The 18,400-nt window shown below is 40.5% G+C and overlaps 1 protein-coding gene across 3 annotated transcripts in view; it reads right to left on the reverse strand.

Annotated features, from left to right (window-relative positions):
• Positions 1-15,723, reverse strand: part of ABHD5 (abhydrolase domain containing 5, lysophosphatidic acid acyltransferase) — a 30,479-nt gene extending 14,756 nt beyond the window's left edge. The window contains exons 1-4 of one of the 3 annotated variants that reach the window (XM_069473550.1): positions 15,611-15,723; positions 14,041-14,046; positions 4,476-4,561; positions 872-1,244 (exon numbers count right to left, since the gene is read on the reverse strand). In XM_069473550.1, the coding sequence (XP_069329651.1) occupies positions 872-1,244; positions 4,476-4,561; positions 14,041-14,046; positions 15,611-15,651 (506 nt within the window). In that variant the 5' untranslated portion in view covers positions 15,652-15,723. Of the gene's footprint in view, positions 1-871; positions 1,245-4,475; positions 4,562-14,040; positions 14,047-15,185; positions 15,243-15,610 lie in introns of those variants that run through there. The other 2 variants (XM_069473551.1, XM_069473553.1) reach the window with 2 other exon arrangements.
• Positions 15,724-18,400: the final 2,677 nt, after the last annotated feature.

Below are 18,400 nucleotides of genomic sequence, written 5' to 3' on the forward strand. Positions count from 1 at the left end.
ATATACAGGCACTATGAAAATGACCATCCTCCCGGGTCTCATTCACAGACCCTCAATGTCAAAGTCAGTTGCAATTTTGGATTTAACAATTAGTGCAATGGAAAAATACATTGGCAACACAAAAATGCTGATATTCAGTTTTTTGTTTCTTTCCAAAAGATAAGCAAAACAAAAATGAGTTTTTCTCCTGTTTTCTTAGCACTCAAATGGTGACCTCGCCTCAGAGTAGCAACATGAATAATAGGAATTAGCATTAAAAAATAAGGTAAAGAAAGGAGATGATGCTAGAAAGATTTTGAAGCAAACATTCATTAATTCAATGACTCTGAAATATTGTTCTATAATCAGAAAGGTTAGGGCAAGGTATAATCAAAAACCCTCAAGATATACTATGAAGGTGCATTTTCTGTAGTTTAGAGGTAAGGAAAATAAAGGTTAGAGGTTAAGTGATTTGCTCTAAGTCACAAAGATAGCACTAGTGTCTAGATCTCACTTTAAACCCTCCGGTTTCCCATTACGGTTTACTATAACTTAGAAAAGGTTAGGAATCCATTGGTTTAAATAATAACAATAAACAGTAACAAAATAATTTTCACTTGTGGGTTAACATTATACACTAAATTTTATATAATTCTAAGTTTAACAAATAGAAAGTCTTTTCTCAAGCCTATTAATGTGTAACATGTATAATAGGAAAATCTGCTTATTTCAGCTACCAAACTGGACATCAGTTGTGGCTTGGTCTATAAGGTCCTTTAAGAGAATGTCTGTCATGTAAGGCTCAAACACCAACAACCACCAAAGATAGGAACTGGAGACTAGCACTTGGATACCACAGTTATAATCCCTCTCTTCTGTCACTATCACTTACCTTGATGGGTACTTCAGTGAGTAAGCAGCAGCCAGGAAGCCACCTAGGTTGTGCCCAAGCAAGATCACTTTGTCCAATCTTAGGGCACATCTCCATTCTTCAATGGATTCCACAAACTGATTCTCCGCTTCTTCAGCATCGCTGTCAAACCTGGGTCTACTACTGCGTCCAAAGCCCAGTAGGTCAAAAGCATAGACAGGCCTATCAGTGCAAAGATCTCCAAAATTCAGTGCCCAGAGTCCAAGACCGCCTCCAAAACCATGCAGGAGGACAAGTGGAGTCTTATTTGGAATATTATGAGAGCACTTCAGTGTCCATATTTTATTTCCATGAGATATATGAACAGGTTCTTTTTTGTATGTGCAAGGGACACCTAATGAAAACATAAAAGAGAAATTCTGCTTAACTTCACTACTTCTGAGAAGGGGAGTATTCTCAGAGTAACCAAAAATTAGAAACCCATCTGGTATCCGGTTATATGATTTTAGCCTTTATTATCAGATCTTTAAAAAAAAAGTACAGGCCGGGCGCGGTGGCTCACGCCTGGAATCCTAGCACTCTGGGAGGCCGAGGCGGGTGGATAGCTCAAGGTCAGGAGTTCGAGACCAGCCTGAGCGAGACCCCGTCTCTACTAAAAATAGAAAGACATTATATGGACAACTAAAAATCTATATAGAAAAAATTAGCCGGGCATGGTGGCGCATGCCTGTAGTCCCAGTTACTCGGGAGGCTGAGGCAGTAGGATCACTTAAGCCGAGGAGTCTGAGGTTGCTGTGAGCTAAGCTGACGCCACGGCACTCACTCTAGCCTGGGCAACAAAGTGAGACTCTGTCTCAACAACAACAAAAAAAAAGTACATATTTTATTGAAGTAAGTAATTCTAAATAACCATGTTTTGCATCTAAGTGGAAAGACCTACCTCAGACAAGCCTCAAGTACCTGTGACCAAGGTCTTTGGCAAGTCATTTTACCTCTGACTTCTTTCCACATTTACTAAATGAGGGTATTATACTCCTAGAACTAGAGAGAAACTTAGTGGTCACTGCATCCATTATTTTAAGGTTTCTAGCTTTGCAGACAATAACAAAAGAATACCACCTTGAATTTGCAGAACATTTGACAGACTAAGCATTGAAGATTCAAGTCTGACTCAAATGAATCATTTTTCCCTAAAAAGTAATCATGAATTTAGGGAAGGATGATGGTATCTGTATTAAACATGTAAGTGAAATCTTAAGTCATTTCATAAAGCTTAGCAGAAAAAAGGTGGCAGGGTATATTAGGAACTCCTCAGCACGAGGCACCAGGTAACATGAGTACAAGTCTAGCAATCTCTTAGAAAACGTAAATAATCAGAATTTTATAGCACAAAATTCTTACTTACCTTCAATGCTATGGGACCAAATATTAATACTTTAGATACTCCCCAAAATTGTCTAAAGATAAAGCTAAATTTGAATTTATTTGCATTAAATTATCAACTCAATAGCTATACTTTAGATATACCCCTTAATTACTTATGCATATTCATCTGCAGTGGACAAACAGGAGAAACAGGAGTTTCTGCCCTTTAACCAAAGAAATAATCTCAAGTTGTGTATTCATATATTGGCAGGAAAGAGGAAACCCAGCATTGACTCAGATTATTAACAGAGTTCATGCCCCCAAATAGGGAGAAATACCACTACTTTAGAAAAGCAGTTGCTCTGGCATTAGTGCCAGTCCAAACCTTTCAGCATTCTGAACACAGCCATCTGCCTATTCACATAAAAATCACGTGTAGTGTCTATTAGAGAGCTCATTCTATTGTATTAGTCACTTGCTTTCAGGTTCAATACTGAAGCAGGGACCAATTCTCACTCCTGTTTGCATCTCTAGAACTAGTAGTAGGGAATCAATACATTTGTTAAATGCACAAATTGAGCATCCAGTACCTTTTTTTTATCTTCTGACAAAATTTTTTCATTTGGGTAAAGCACAATGACAACTTTCTCAGTTTTGTAGAGGGCAAGAGTACCCAAGTATATGGAGTGAGTAGAAATTCATTTTCATGTTAAAAATCCAAGCAAGATGGCTAATTATCCCTTCCTAAGGACATATCCAGTCATGGTCACTTACTCCTGAATCATTCAAATGCACAAACAAAAAAATTCATTAGTGGTAAGGAGGATGAAAAACAGGCATGGACAAACATCTGCCCATACATATAAAATAATCATGTATATGAACTACACTATATAATCCACTCCTCTAAATGGTATTAGCAGAAAAAAATTACATAATAAACACCATTGCTGAGAACCATACCCACAGAAACCTGGGAATGCCCTGACATTACAAGCTTGGACAGTTTTCAGTGCTCATAAGAAACAAAGGCTTCCATACCACTATAAATGCAGAATTAAAGAATGCTAGAACCAGAAGGAATTCTTTTTTTTTTTTTTTTTTTGTTGAGACAGAGTCTCACTTTGTTGCCCAGGCTAGAGTGAGTGCGGTGGCGTCAGCTTAGCTCACAGCAACCTCAGACTCCTCCGCTTAAGCAATCCTACTGCCTCAGCCTCCCGAGTAGCTGGGACTACAGGCATGCGCCACTATGCCCGGCTAATTTTTTCTATATAGATTTTTAGTTGTCCATATAATGTCTTTCTATTTTTAGTAGAGATGGGGTCTCGCTCTTGCTCAGGCTGGTCTCGAACTCCTGACCTTGAGCTATCCACCCGCCTCGGCCTCCCAGAGTGCTAGGATTCCAGGCGTGAGCCACCGCGCCCGGCCCTACCAGAAGGAATTCTAAGGATCATCCTACCTCCTCATTTTATAAGTACAAAATGAGCAGCTGAGCAAAGTGACTTGTTCAAGATCCTATAACCACCTAGTGACAGATCCGGGCCTAGACCGGGTTACCTGGTTCCTGTCTAGTATTTTTTCCCATATACTTGGCTGTCTGTTCTGGAATACCTAGAGACTGCTCTCAAAGCATAGTCTATGGACATCTAGGGGGTCCCTGAGATCCTCTGAGGAGGTCCAGGTCAAAATTATTTTCATAATACTACTAATGCTTTATCTGCCTTCTTCACTCTCATTCTCTGATGGGTGTACAATGGAGTTTTCCAGGGGTCACATGATATGTGATTACCCAACAGACCGAATGCAGAAGCAGATCTGAGAATTCAGCAGCCTTATATTAAGTAAGACATTAGAGATTTGTAAACATGTAAACAACATTACTCTTCTCATTACATTTTTGTTTGAAAAGTAGTTTTTTTACAAACATGTTATTTATTTTGATCTTTAATGGGTTTATTACTATTATTTTTAAATAAATACATTAACATTTTCAATTTCTAATACAGTAAATATTGATAACTATAGCCCATAAACAAAGCTCCTTGGAATCATTAATTTAAGAATATAACAGGGACCCAAGACCAAAAAGTTTGAGAAGCTCTGACTCCCTACTTTTCTGCACTTGATAATGACATAGAAGAAGAAAAAAGGTTTTCTGCCAACAACTGACGGGCCACATAATCTCCAGTTTCAGGGCAATGTGATATATCAGATCTATTTTAGTATGTAGCTTAATTAACTTACAAGAAGAAAGCCTTACATTTTAAAATTTTCTCTTCAGCTTCTTTAAGGTGTGACATAGATGTAGGGCACCATGTAGGGAGCCAGCCAGTTATCCATCCTGACCTAGAACACCAGAAACAAAATACAAATAGGTGAGTTCATGTTCTTAATTCTCGACTGTCACATGGAGAAGAAAAGCAGCATAGGAAACTTACTATCTGTGGGACGATGAAGCTATGTGTGACAAAAGTAACCTAATAGCTACAAAGCACTGTGGTAAGTACTGGGATACAGATATTTAACTTCAGCCTGGGTACCTATAAGTAGGTATCAAAGTCCATCTTATCTTCACAGATAATCAGATTCTAAATAACCAAGGAGCATAAAAATGGGCAGAACAAGAAAAGACAAAACAAAAAACAAAAACAAACCATTCCCCTCCTCCCTCCCAAGACAGCTTCTTATCAGGGTAGAAGTGCAAAAAGGTTAAAGACCATGAGTAGGTTCATTTGAATGGTAGGTTCACGGAGAATATAAAAGGTACCTGCTGTGGGAGTTGAGAGAAGAGAAACCTTATTAAAATCTGGAATGGTTTAAAAAAAAAAGGCTTCAAATCTTATGGAAAGAGTAGTAACATACCCCTAAAACAAACTCAGGGGACTGGCCTATATATAATCTGTTTAGGGCGAACTGGTTAACAGAATAACCGTTAATAGAAAAACAAAAAAGCTTTGTGTTTCAGCAATAGTAGATGAAAAGAACGCCTCGCCTCAGGCATTTGTCAGAAGACAGTGGAAAAAAGAACAAAAAAGCAGGTCTGAGGCAACAGGTGAAGAAATGAACAGGGGTGGGGGCAGGGGAAGGGCGGCCGCTGGAACTGACATACTTGGCTTATAGCCAACCAAGGACAGGGTAAAAGCCTTCACCCTGTAGAAGCAAACCAAAAGTTTATTGTAATAATCTGAAACAATGGAGAGTTTTAGCAGTCATTTGACAGTTAGCTAGGGCTCAGCACATGGCTGGTATTGTTTAAAATGGGAAATTTCTGGTGAAAGAAAAATGAATTAGACTAGGAAAAGTGACCAACTACTGCAGACTCCAAATGAGAGGTAAGGGCCTGAACCAAGCCTTTGACAATAGGGATAGAGACAAAAAGATGTGGCCAAAGAATATTTAAAAGTAAAACAGGCTGAATTTGATAACTGGTTGGATATAAATAAGGTATAATAAGGATTCCGAGGCTTCTGTCCTAGGGTACCACTACGATGATAGAGAACACAAGAATAAGAATAGGTATAAGTAGGGAAACATGCTAAGTTTTGGAAGGGCTGTGCTCAAGCATCCAGCTTTTTCTCATCTTTGTAGGCTCATTCTACAATATATCCCTTCCCTTCCCTATAGAATTTCTCTGAATATCATAACAGGTGCTCAATAAATGTTTGTTGAATGATTAAGTCACTCACAGTCCAGGGTATGCTCAGCTCAAGTTATCCCCATTTCATAAATGTAAAAACTGAAGTTCAGAAATGTTAAGCACCAAGTCCAAGGGTATACACCTAGTAAGTCTGTGACACAAGTAGAGATTTGAGTTCAATTCTGAGTGACTCTAAAACCCTTTTTTCTCAGGTGACTACCTTCCTTAAAGTGTTTGAGGAGTTGTCCATTATGTACAGGATAAAGTCCACAGTCCTTAGAATGCACAGAGGTATTTTACAATCTGTCCACAGCCTACATCCACCCCACATGTTCTTTTGCACATTATACTTTTCCAGTACCTCATAGCCCTCAAAACTTCATACTATTATATATCTCTATGCCTTTGAGCAGTTCTTCCCTCCGCCCAGAATGCCCTGCCTTTTTCTGAGATACTGTCCCTGACCCTGATGTCAAGGCCAAAAGTCATTAATCACTCCTCTGGCCCTTATTACAGATACAGTTACTACTGCTGTGGTTATTTGAGGGTTTTTTTTAATTTTGAGACAGGGTCTCACTATATTGCCCAGACTGGTCTTGAACTCCTGGCTCAAGCAAACCTCCCAGCTCAGTCTCCTAAAGTAGCTGTGCCACTCTGGCCAATCTGTTTACACATTTATCTGCCCTACTGTACTGTGAGCATGCTGAAGACTAAAACACGTGTTAAAAGTTATCCTTATATCCCTAGTACCAAACACACTGGTGGATGGTCATGCAAGGGCTTGATAACAGTGTTTGTGAACTGAAGGCCTTGGTCATGAAAAAATATCAGAAGTATGATGAAGATAGGCAGATGGGGTTCATTTCTATAGGCAGAGAGCACTTACAGTACCACAGGTTCTTTAATAGGAGACAGTGTATGGACAGGGGAAGGGCCTGAACCTTCCTAAAACAAAACAAAAAACAAACAAATGTTGATGCAAAGAGGTGAATCAAGAAAAGGGTAATCAATGGCATGGACAATATAGTAAGGTGATCAGAAGCACAGTAGTCTAACAACCACACTTTTTTTTCACATAAATAAGTTATTCCTTTTTCATCTACTGGTCAACTTTTTTTTTCTTGTCACTTTGTCTTTAGACCTAACAACCTTCCTAGTTTAAGTGTGGTAGTATTATACATATACAGTAGTCCCTCCTTATCTGTGGCTTTGTTTTCCATACTTTCAGTTACCCACACTCAACAGACGTCCAAAAATCTTACATGGAACATTCCAGAAATAAACAATTCATAAGTTTTAAACTGTGCACTATCCAGTCCCATCCCACGCAGAATATGAATCATCCCTTTGTCCAGCGTGTCCATACTGCACACTCTACCCTCCCATTAGTCTTTTAGTAGCCATCTTGGTTATCAGATCAACTGTCATGATATCACAATGTAAAACCCTTATTTTACTTAATAATGGCCCCCAAAGCACAAGAATGGTGACATTGGCATATTGTTATAATTGTTCTATTTTATTATTACTGTTAATCTCTTACTCTACCTAATTTATAAACTTTATCATAGGTATGTATAACAAAAACATATGTATATAAAATATACATATATATTTAAATAGGGTTCAGTATTGAGTTTTCAAGCATCCACTGGAGGTCTTGGAACATAACCCCCGAGGGATACTGTACATGTGTGTATGGGTGTGTGTGTATTACACACCTAAACAGACATGATTAAAGGACAGGACTAAAAGTGGCTGTATCTGGTCAGGTTTAAATGGCATGCAGTTATATTTTAGAGATATTACATGAAGAAAAGAATGTCTGAAGATACATAATGGCCTACATTATGAGGCTCTACTCTAATGTTCTCTGCTGCCAGTTTCTAACTTTGTGCATTAATAGGATAAGATGATTAGACCTCTTTGGCATCCCTCACAAATGTTACATGTAACTTATTATCAAGGTATAAACACAATGGAAAACATTATTCATATTAAGCTATTTGTAAATATGTAACCTATTTACAAATTATCTAGGAAAAATGATTCAAGGCTTCAGCAACGAATTTTTTCATTCAACAATTTTCCATCTGTTGGGGAAAAAGTGGTTAATGGGCAATTAAAATAAAAGTATCTCATGATCTTTAGAGCTTAAAAAAAAAAAGTAAACTATCATTAAGCTGAAGCTCTTTTGTCCTGACCACACATCAGGTCTATATTTGACCATAAAAATATGAACAAATACCACCAAGAAGTTACTTACAACTCAATCTCATCAATTTTCCTAAATAAATATCCTTTAAATCAGTGGTCCCCAGCCTTTCTGAGCAGGGACTGTTTTCATGGAAGATAATTTTTGCACAGACTCGGGAGGGGGATGGTTTCAGGATGATTCAAGTGCATTAGATTTATTGTGCACTCTATTTCTATTATTATTACACTGTAATATATAATGAAATAATTATACAACACACCATAGGTTGCGGACCTCTGCCTTAAATCACAGCATAGTTCTTTGTCAGAGAGACTCAGAGGTCAGCACAAAAAAAATTATAGTGAAATGAATTATAATCTACTATTGCTCCAACTGACATCATAGACAAGTTGGGGCAAAGAAAACACAAATGTAATCTTTATTTCAGTCTTTTTAAAAAAGTGCATTCAAAAAATAATTCAGCCTCTGAATACTTAACATACACAAGGCACCAGAGTTTAAAAAAGTTATATACCAACCTATAATATAGGAATTATACCTACCTCCACCAATTTACCACAAAACCAACTTTCAAAGCGTGGGATTATCTGTCCATGGATTTGCCTCCTAGTGACCAGCTCAACTCAGAGAAGGGGCAAAATAATGTTTTCATGTTTGCAAGCCTAGTGCATTACGTTAAAAATGAGGAATCATCAACCACAAGAGGCATCAATTCTCTTCATGTTTTCACAGAAGCCTTTTCATCAAAGCAGACAATTTTTTAAAGTGGGCCTTTTCTAAAGTATATTTAAACTGAAAAAATCTATATTTAACAAAACATGGTAAAATATTTTATTTTTACTCTTAATAGAACTGTAAAGATACCACTCTTCCCCTAAGTCTTGATAATGTTTCTGCCTCGTTTTACTTTAACCAGATGATAAAATGTTTATAGAAACTATCTTCTACTTCTTTCATAGAGAGACACACTGTAGGACTGAGTGCTATGCTTATAATAGGCTCAAAGGAACATTTCCAAGAGTCTATCTTTTCCATTCCTTAGTTGATTCTCCTTTGGTCAAGAGTTCCCATACCTTCCCATTCCACCCTCTATTGCTTCAACACTCTAAAACTTACCCATCCAACCCTACCTCCTATCTTTAAAGAGACCCCCTGCCCCTTCCACAGGGTATCCTATGCCACTCAGTGTTGTTCAGCATTCCTTAGTATGTGGAAGAATGGAACTAAGGACATTAAACTGGAACTAAAGACATAGGACTGAACCCTGTCAGATATCTAGCCATTCTTCTGAGGTCACAAAATTCAAGGTAAGAATTAAATTCATGTGGCCTAGCTATAAAACAGTAAACTACATACAGGGCCACCTCCTCATCACCTTGGAAAATAAATAGAAAAGCAAAACCTAACCTCTCTATTTTATTTAAGCAGGTAAGCAATAATCACTCTCATCACTAAGGCCCTAACTTCAGAAGAGACCAAAGCATTAATCGCAATACAAAGAAAAACCATTCACCACAGGGGTATAACTTTCCAAAAGTAAACAACTATGCATGGGGAAAGCAATGTAAGCCAAAAGGTTTCCTACACAGCCCAATCAGTTAGGCACTGAGCTTATTAGCAAGGATTCAAGCTCTAAAGCACCTAATCAAAAAAATAAATAAAAGGACTCTGGCTCTATAACCACTACAGTGAAAACTGAGAAAGAATCTTTTTAGTAAGCAGACTTCTGAGTAAGAAAAATTTTAAAAGACCACATTAGAGGTGGCAATTCTAAGGAAAGCCAAGTAACATGTGCTTAACATATTAATAGAGTATATTTACCTAAGAATCTGATTTTAAGTATTTTGAATTTGAGAGAGAGACAAAATTTCTCCCTGAACTTTCTACATAATCTTTTTAAAAAAATATCATTGCATTGTATTTATACTTCATGCCATCAACATTTAAGTTTCCTGGTAAGCCCTGTTTTGTTCTCTAAGACATCTGATTATCTATTGCTAAAGATGAATTACACAATCTACAAATATTATGAAACAGTGAAAGGTTTCAGAGTATTCTGAAGAAAATATGCAGAGGTCTGGCCAATTTCCACACACTTTTGGCCACTTAAATAACATTTCCTATTAGGTTATAAGTAAAGAAGATTTTATTATATTATAATTTTATTTAAAATGGCCTCCATTCCTATATGGGTACAGATGAGAGAGAAAAATCTTATCAATTTATTATTGCTCTTTTTTTTTTTTTTTGACAGAGTCTCACTCTATTGCCCAGGCTAGAGTGAGTGCCGTGGCGTCAGCCTAGCTCACAGCAACCTCAAACTCCTGAGCTCAAGGGATCCTCCTGTCTCAGCCTCCTGAGTAGCTGGGACTACAGGCATGCACTACCATGCCCGGCTAATTTTTTCTATATATATTTTTAGCTGTCCATATAATTTCTTTCTATTTTTAGTAGAGATGGGGTCTCGCTCTTGCTCAGGCTGGTCTCGAACTCCTGAGCTCAAACGATCCGCCCACCTCGGCCTCCCAGAGTGCTAGGATTACAGGCGTGAGCCACCGCGCCCGGCCTATTATTGCTCTTGATAAGCTAATCTAAGCATAGTATTCTATCTCATTTAAAGAAACCATGAAGTTTTGCATTTTATTATAACTGTCCAAATTAATTAGAGGTGTGAATATATGTATTTCTCTGACATAATCCCTCAACCAATGAATGATTAAAAACTTCCAAATTGGAAATTGTACAATAACGCTTAGGCAAATAAAGGCTTTCTTTCTTGGGAACTGACTTCTTAGGAAAGAGAAAAAAACAAAAAAAAGAGTATGTCTCATACAACTACAATTTAAGTGACTATCATGCCATTTTAATTTAGATAAATGATTCGAGCTATCAGTAACTATTACAGCAAAGACAACACAGGTCCTTTAATATATTTTAACACTTTAATCAACAGTCTTTTAACTCCTCCCCTTCTAATCTATAACTTTTAAAGACCCAGAGTGGGAGAATCGGTGTTTTAGACAAGCCATGTGCTGGTAATATTTCCCCCCATGCCCCCATTGTTTCCTACCTTCCCTCACATGGTAAACAAACTATTCTGGAGTCAGACACATAACCTTATCATCAAACACATGTGTGAAGCTACATGTACACTTTTAGATTTACTCTGCTTAATAAGTCAGAGTGACATTTCTTTATGTCAGTTCTAAAATAAGTTCATCTATTAGACAATAAAGAGAATAAAATTAAAAATCCTAAGTCTCTGAATAATCACTGAATAATCTCTGAATGATCATTGAATCAACTGAATAATCATTTTAATAAAAACAACTCTCCACACAATTTTTTTTATAACTCAAAATCAGGAGTGAGAATTATAGAATCATGAGGTTAGACTAATAATCTAACAATTAGTCAAAGCAGTGTTTAAACCAATATTACATTTCAGAATAGCTACTATAAGTAACATAGATCAAATCCTTAAAGACTCATTCAGAGACATCTGTAATTCTGAAATGTATTATTCAGTTTTGTTTTTTATTAAGTTGCCATTCCTGTGACTTTACAATCTTTTGTTAACAAGTTCTTTGTCACAAGACTGAAATCTGCATTTGCTGGCCTGTGAATGGCATTTTGGAGAGCAGGCAAAACAGAGAAGCATGGGTTGGTTCAGCCAAGGTCAACAAATAGAATCCAACCTCCCCAATACAAATTCATGATCCTAATCATTGTCCTATTCAAATTCAAACTTTTCTGAATATCTTATGATGAAAAATTTAAGTCACACAGCTATAAAATGTACAATAAATTACTCTATTTCTGATTTTAATATTTGTATCAGCATGAATTTACAATAGTTGAAGTGTTCAATTTCATAAAAATGTAAAGCTTACTATTTATAAAGCCCCTTTAGGCTCTACCAGACATTTGAGTTGACAAAACAAATATACAAGTAACTATACTACAAAATATTGGTATACATGCCGTAGAGTTTAAAAAAATAGCATGGACCTTTAGAAAAGAGAGATCACAATATGTTTTATGTCAGAGAAAACAAACCAAGCCACAGGGAAATGGGAAGTGAGCAAGCAACCTGTTAGGAAACAATGAAAGATAACAGCTTGGCTGGAGTCCAGCGCACACAGAGAGGAAATAAGGCTATAAAGCTAGATAGCAGCCATGCTGCTTGGAAAGGGCTTTAAAGTCAGTCTGAGGACATTTAATAAAGCCACACTGTGTGTGTGGCTATGTGACAAACAAGACTGTACCTCTTGGGAATGTAAAAGTAACTAATGAAATAAGCAATGCTGCAAGCTTGTTACTAAGCCTGCAATAATCCAGGTGGGAGAATAAGGAGGGTATGAACCAGGTGGCTCCTAGGTAACAGCTGAAATGGAAAGGTGATGTTGTACACTTAGAATCTACTGGACTTGGTAACAGATTTGGTATTCGGGGGTAATAAAAGGGGTTTGGGGGAGAGTCAAAAGATAATCCTGGATGACCAGAACATGACTGCCACAAACCAAGGGGAAGAACTGAGATTTTTCTATTGCTTAGTTTAGGAGAAGGAAGGTGCAAATAAAATCCTGGTCTGGACATGTTAAATTTAAGGAATCAGGCATGAATATCTGACAATTAGAAACATTATCTGCCCAGAAGAGGGCTCCTCCCAGAGGAGGAAAGAAAGAGAACAAGATCTCAGTCCTCTCCACAGACAAGATAGTTCAAGGAGTTTGAGTAAACAAGACAAAAAACAAAAACAAGGATGAAGTTAGAATCTTGGAGAATTACTACATTTAGAGAATAGAGAAAAAAAGAGAGAAGCTAATAAAAGTGACTGTTGGTCTTAGGTAAGGCAAGAAGCAAAATGTCATTAAGAGCTAGAATGTCTCATAAGAGTTTCAAAAAGTAGTAGCTACCATTACAGTATCAAATACTGAAAATGACCCAAGGAGGATAAGTACAGAAAAAACATAAGGCCACTGGGATGTGGCATTGAAAAGTTTTGTGATTTCTAGTAAGTGGCAAGGGATTGGGAAGGGCAAATGACATCAAGGAGGAAGGCACAGATCTGGGCAGTGTTTTGAAAGAGAAATACACTCTCCTATCTCCAAGACAAAGAACTACATTCAAATCCTAATGTAAACCCAGTAGGGTGCTGGCAAACCGACTAAACTAGGGAGGGGTGAGAAAAATCCCTTATTTATAGCATTTGATGACTTCCATGGTGTAAATACTCCCACCATGGCCAGTTTCAAGCTGCCAACAGTTGGCAAAATTCCTGAAAATTTCGCAATGGCTTGCTTGTACAAATCAACTCCAGCACACTACTGCAAATCACTTCTTTTATGGTATACCCTGCATCTACGAAATTCTGTGAGAGCAACTACTAAATTCAGCTGACACAATCATTCTCTGGGACTACTGTACTTACCACAATTCACAGAAGTCTACCCTGCTTCTGTTACACTTAGCTTTCTCAACTGTATTGCAACTGAAAAGAGCTGGATGTTGAAAGCAAAATGGATCCCTGGAATGCCTGTCTTCACGAAGTGCCACAAAGGAAAAGACAAAAATCATATGCTCCAGAAAGCCATCACATGACCATTTTATAATTGTTTCCTTTGTTAATGTCATCTCTCTACCTAGACCTTGAATGTCTTAAGGATAGGGAATTTGAGTCTAAACAAGTGCCAAATATCTCACGAGTCCCAATCCCAGTGACAGGCAGCAGAGCTCCAATCCAGCCCTGCTACCAATTGCCAAGGTGCTAGACATCTTCCCAACTACAGTCCCAACTACAAAATGGAAACAGTAATACCTAGCACACAAGGTAAATCTTAAATTTAACATGACTATGTTTAGGGAACACGTAGCAGGTGGAGGAGCTTAGCCTTCTCTGCCCGCCTGCTGCCATATGGACATTGGACACTGATCAAGTGTATTGCCAAGAATGCCAGGAAGGTCCACCTCTGTCTAAGGACTATAGCCAGTGAGCTGCCAAGGATTTTTGATTATCTGCTCCCAATGCCTCCAGCTATCACTCAAAGCCATAAATCCCTTTCAGGGTTGTACCCTGGATTCCCAAGCCCCACAATAACATCTGACCACAGAATCTACCAGAAAGTGTCTCACAAAGGGTCAAAAATGTTGTGGCAAATGAGATGGGAACACAAGCTACCGGTCAAATTCCTATGTGGGTCCACATGACATTAAGCATCTCACCTCAATGTAACAAGGAAGTTCATCAACAAATCAAAACAGTGAACCCATTCATTCATCATATAAACAAAATTCAAAGGAAGAATCTAGTTTCTAATATTTCTTCCCCTTTGGCATTTTTCCAAATACCCCTGTCTTCATGGTACTCCATATTCTATCATTTAGGTTATGCTTCCTAGGCAAATTTCTCCAGACAACTTAAGTAGAACTCATGTCAAAATATTAAACATATATGGGGGAAGTATAGAAGTTTCTTTTCCAATATAAATTACTGTCCTTGAGAAATAAGGCAATAACCTTCATAGCAATTTAATTTTTCCACGAATTTACTATTCTACTAACAACTGTACAAAGTCAGCTACATGTAGAAAATAATTTAAACTCAGTATATCTGTATATCAAAAAGATTCACAGTAGACATCTACCCTCCAACTTTCACAAAGTTTCCTACATGTATGTGTCTTCTTCTGAGGCACAGGCAACACCCCTTACTTCTCCAGTAAAGCCAGAACAACTCATCACAGAAGTGCAAGCAAAGAAGAGAACGGAGCTTGGAAGTAAAAGACCTTCCTTTATCTGAAAGATGAATTGAATTACCACTTCCGAACTTGTTATCCATATCTAAAGTGTCAAGTTTCGTTCTATAAAGTATCTAAGTTAAACGTTTTCTGATACCCAAGGCCATATGCCGACTTCCACAACCCCACTTTCCCTCACGCTGGGCTTTTCCTTCCCTGGACACCCCGAATCTCCCGCCGCTTCTCGGTGAATTTGGGCTCTTGGGCTAACACCCCCCAAGGAAGCACCGCCCCTCCCGCCCGGCTTTGGGCAGGACCGGCCCCGGCGGCGGCACTTTCGGTCTTGCCGTTGGCTGGACAGGGTACAGCGCGTACCTGAAGACGGAAGCCGGACAGAGTGACTTGGCCATTTCCCGTGACCCGAAGTCGGGTGCAGGGTCGGACGGTCCCCGCCCGCCGGCCGCGCTGGGGCAAAGAAAGAGGGTGCTAACGAGCCTGTCTGGGCGCCGCGGCCACCCCGCCGCCGGCCCCGCGGGGCCGCTTACACAACAACTGGGCGGGCCGAGTCAGACTCGGACACCCCGGGGCCCCGGCGCTGACAGGCGCCTGCGGGGGCAGAGCAGCGCTCGTTCTTCTTGGGGAGCCGCGCGGACTTGCGCCGGAGCGGGACGAGGGAGCGGCCAGTTGTCGCCAAGCGGGCTATGAGTCCTCGGTGCTGCCCACTGGACCGGATCCCGGCCCGTTCGGAGGACGCGTGAAGGAGGAACACACAGCCTCCCACCTCCGCCGGCCGCACTTACCCGGTGTTGGCCGAATCCACCTCCTCCTCCTCCGCCGCCATGGTCGCCGCCGCGCAAGCACTCGGACGCGCCTCCAAGCCGGCTGACAGGCCGACTGGGGAACGCCCGGGCCGCCGCCGCCCTTAAGGCCGTGCCGCCCGCGCATGCGCCCTCCGCCCCTTAGCGCGACCAGGCGGCGCGGCGACGCGCCTGCGCGTGTTCGGCCATTACCGCCCTGTCCATCAGCCACGCATGCGTCTTGCTGCCTGACGTACTCTGGCGTGAACACTAGGCAGGTTACCCAAGGTGGAAGAACCGGTGGGACTCGCTCGGCGGAGTTAAGTAGTTACTAAGTTGAATAATGACTGTATTAATACATCATCCCGCTGGTGTTGGCTGTCAGGTGCTGGGCACTAGGCAGGCACCTGGTAGTGTTCTGGGGACTGAAGCGTGCCCCTGCCCTGTGAGAGCCCGTCGAAGATGCTTTATGCAGGTGCTCTTTGTCCTCCCGCCAGCCCTTGGATGGGTGGCCAACGGGAGAGGGCGACTCACAGGGCCCGTCAGTCACTTGATCTCTGACGTGCGGGGCACTGCTCTAAGCTCTGGGGTTACAGTAGTGGCCAAAACTAGCAACCACCTTCCCACCTAGCTCTATATGCATGGGAGGGTAAAGAGTTGGTGTTTAGGTTCTTGGGGTTCTTGAGGGGGAAATCACTAATGTTATTATCAACATTTCTTGACTTGGTTTCAAGTGTTTTAGCCATCAGATACAATCTGCTTTTGTAATTATACTACTCCCTACCATTCATCCATTCATAGTTTGTGCCTACTGTGTTCCCACTCTATTCTAGGCGCTGGGAAATGATGGGTTGAAATAGGGCTTCTGTATTTATAGAGCCTACAATAATATATTACCCTTTATTTTAGACTCAATTCATCGCTCTCCTTTCCTAACTCTCCTCCCTCCCTGCAGCCTCTTTTCATTCCTCTGAGCCCCTCCTGTAAACCTGACTCTCTACCACAAATCTAGCACTCAAATTCTCAGTTATGTGTAATTGTATGGATTTTTAATGGACTTTATTGAGTATCCTTCCAACTACACTGGAGTAGTTAGAAGTGTAAGATGCTCAATAAAGTACCTCCAGGATAGGGATGGTGTCTTTTGTGTTAGGCTGGATAAAAGCTACTCATAATCACTTGGATATAGTAATAACTAATACATTTTTATTGTATTTGATCCAATTCATAAAATATTTTAGGGAATACCAGAACATATAAAAAACACTTTTACAGGAAATTAATGATGTTGCCAGAGACTTGTATTAATAGTATATCTGCAGAAACTGACCCTTTACAGGCCTGGCATGGTGGCTCCTGCCTGTGATCCTAGCACTCTGAGAATCCAAGGTAGGAGGATCACTTGAGCTCAGGAGTTCCAGACCAGTCTGAGCAAGAGTGAGACACCGTCTCTACTAAAAAAATAGAAAAATTAGCCAGGCACTGTGGCGTGCGCTTGTAGTCCCAGCTACTCGGGGGGCTGAGGCAGGAAGATCCCTCTAGCCCAGGAGTTTGAGGTTGCAGTGACCTACGATGACACCACTGCACTCTACCCAGGGCAACAGAGTGAGACACTGTCTAAAAAAAAACAAAAACAAAAAAACAGAAACTGACCATCTACAATCTTCACCTCTCAGAGCACATCTAGTCTGGGGGCATTCCATCTATATTGGCCAGCCTGGTTGTTAAGGGACTGTACTACCTGGAGCACAATCCCAGCCCAGTGGTATTGAGTCCAGTAACAAAACCCTCAGATAGGCCAGCAACTCCTGCAGCACTTACAGAACGTTGGCCTGGGAAGCATACACCCTCCAAGGTCTTTATGGCCCTGGAACCTACTCATATAGATGCCTGTGGCTGCTTCATGGTAAAAACAAATCAATAAATAAAATAAATTATTATTTTTTTTTTTGTTGTTGAGACAGAGTCTCACTTTGTTGCCCAGGCTAGAGTGAGTGCCGTGGCGTCAGCCTAGCTCACAGCAACCTCAAACTCCTGGGCTTAAGCGATCCTACTGCCTCAGCCTCCCAAGTAGCTGGGACTACAGGCATGCGCCACTATGCCTGGCTAATTTTTTCTGTATAGATTTTTAGTTGTCCATATAATGTCTTTCTATTTTTAGTAGAGACGGGGTCTCGCTCTTGCTCAGGCTGGTCTCGAACTCCTGACCTCGAGCGATCCACCCGCCTCGGCCTCCCAGAGTGCTAGGATTACAGGCGTGAGCCACCGCGCCCGGCCTAAAATAAATTATTGATCCAGTGCTGGAGTTTATTCAGAAAGAGACAAGTGCTGTGGGACTTCACAATCTCTCCAAACTCTGTGGGTAGCCGGGTAGCTTCGACCCAGGCTTCACCTTGCTCCTGATGGAGGAGATGTCCTTCACTATGGCAAGAGGTCCAAGCTGGTCATGTGTGACACACACCCAGGCAAGTACATAGCCTGCTTTGCATGCTCTACCCCAATGCTATGTCCTAAAGAGTGAATACTGCCATTGTACCACCGAGACCAAGTGTACCATACAGGTTGATGACTGGCACCTCACTGGGTTCAAGGTTGGCTTTCATTTCTAGCCCCCCACAGTGGTTCCCCAGGGGAAATATGGAGCAACCCTGCAGCCATCACAGGGGCCTGGACCTTTATCACAAGCCTGCCAAGCAAGCCCTTGAAAACCAGAATGAGGGTAAGGGCATGAAGGAGAGGTTTTCTGAGGGCCCCGATGTCCTGGTAGCTCTGTAAATATTTATAAAGAAATGC

This window comes from Eulemur rufifrons, chromosome 7 (genome assembly GCF_041146395.1).
Source record: "Eulemur rufifrons isolate Redbay chromosome 7, OSU_ERuf_1, whole genome shotgun sequence".
Classification (NCBI taxonomy): Eukaryota; Metazoa; Chordata; class Mammalia; order Primates; family Lemuridae; genus Eulemur; species Eulemur rufifrons.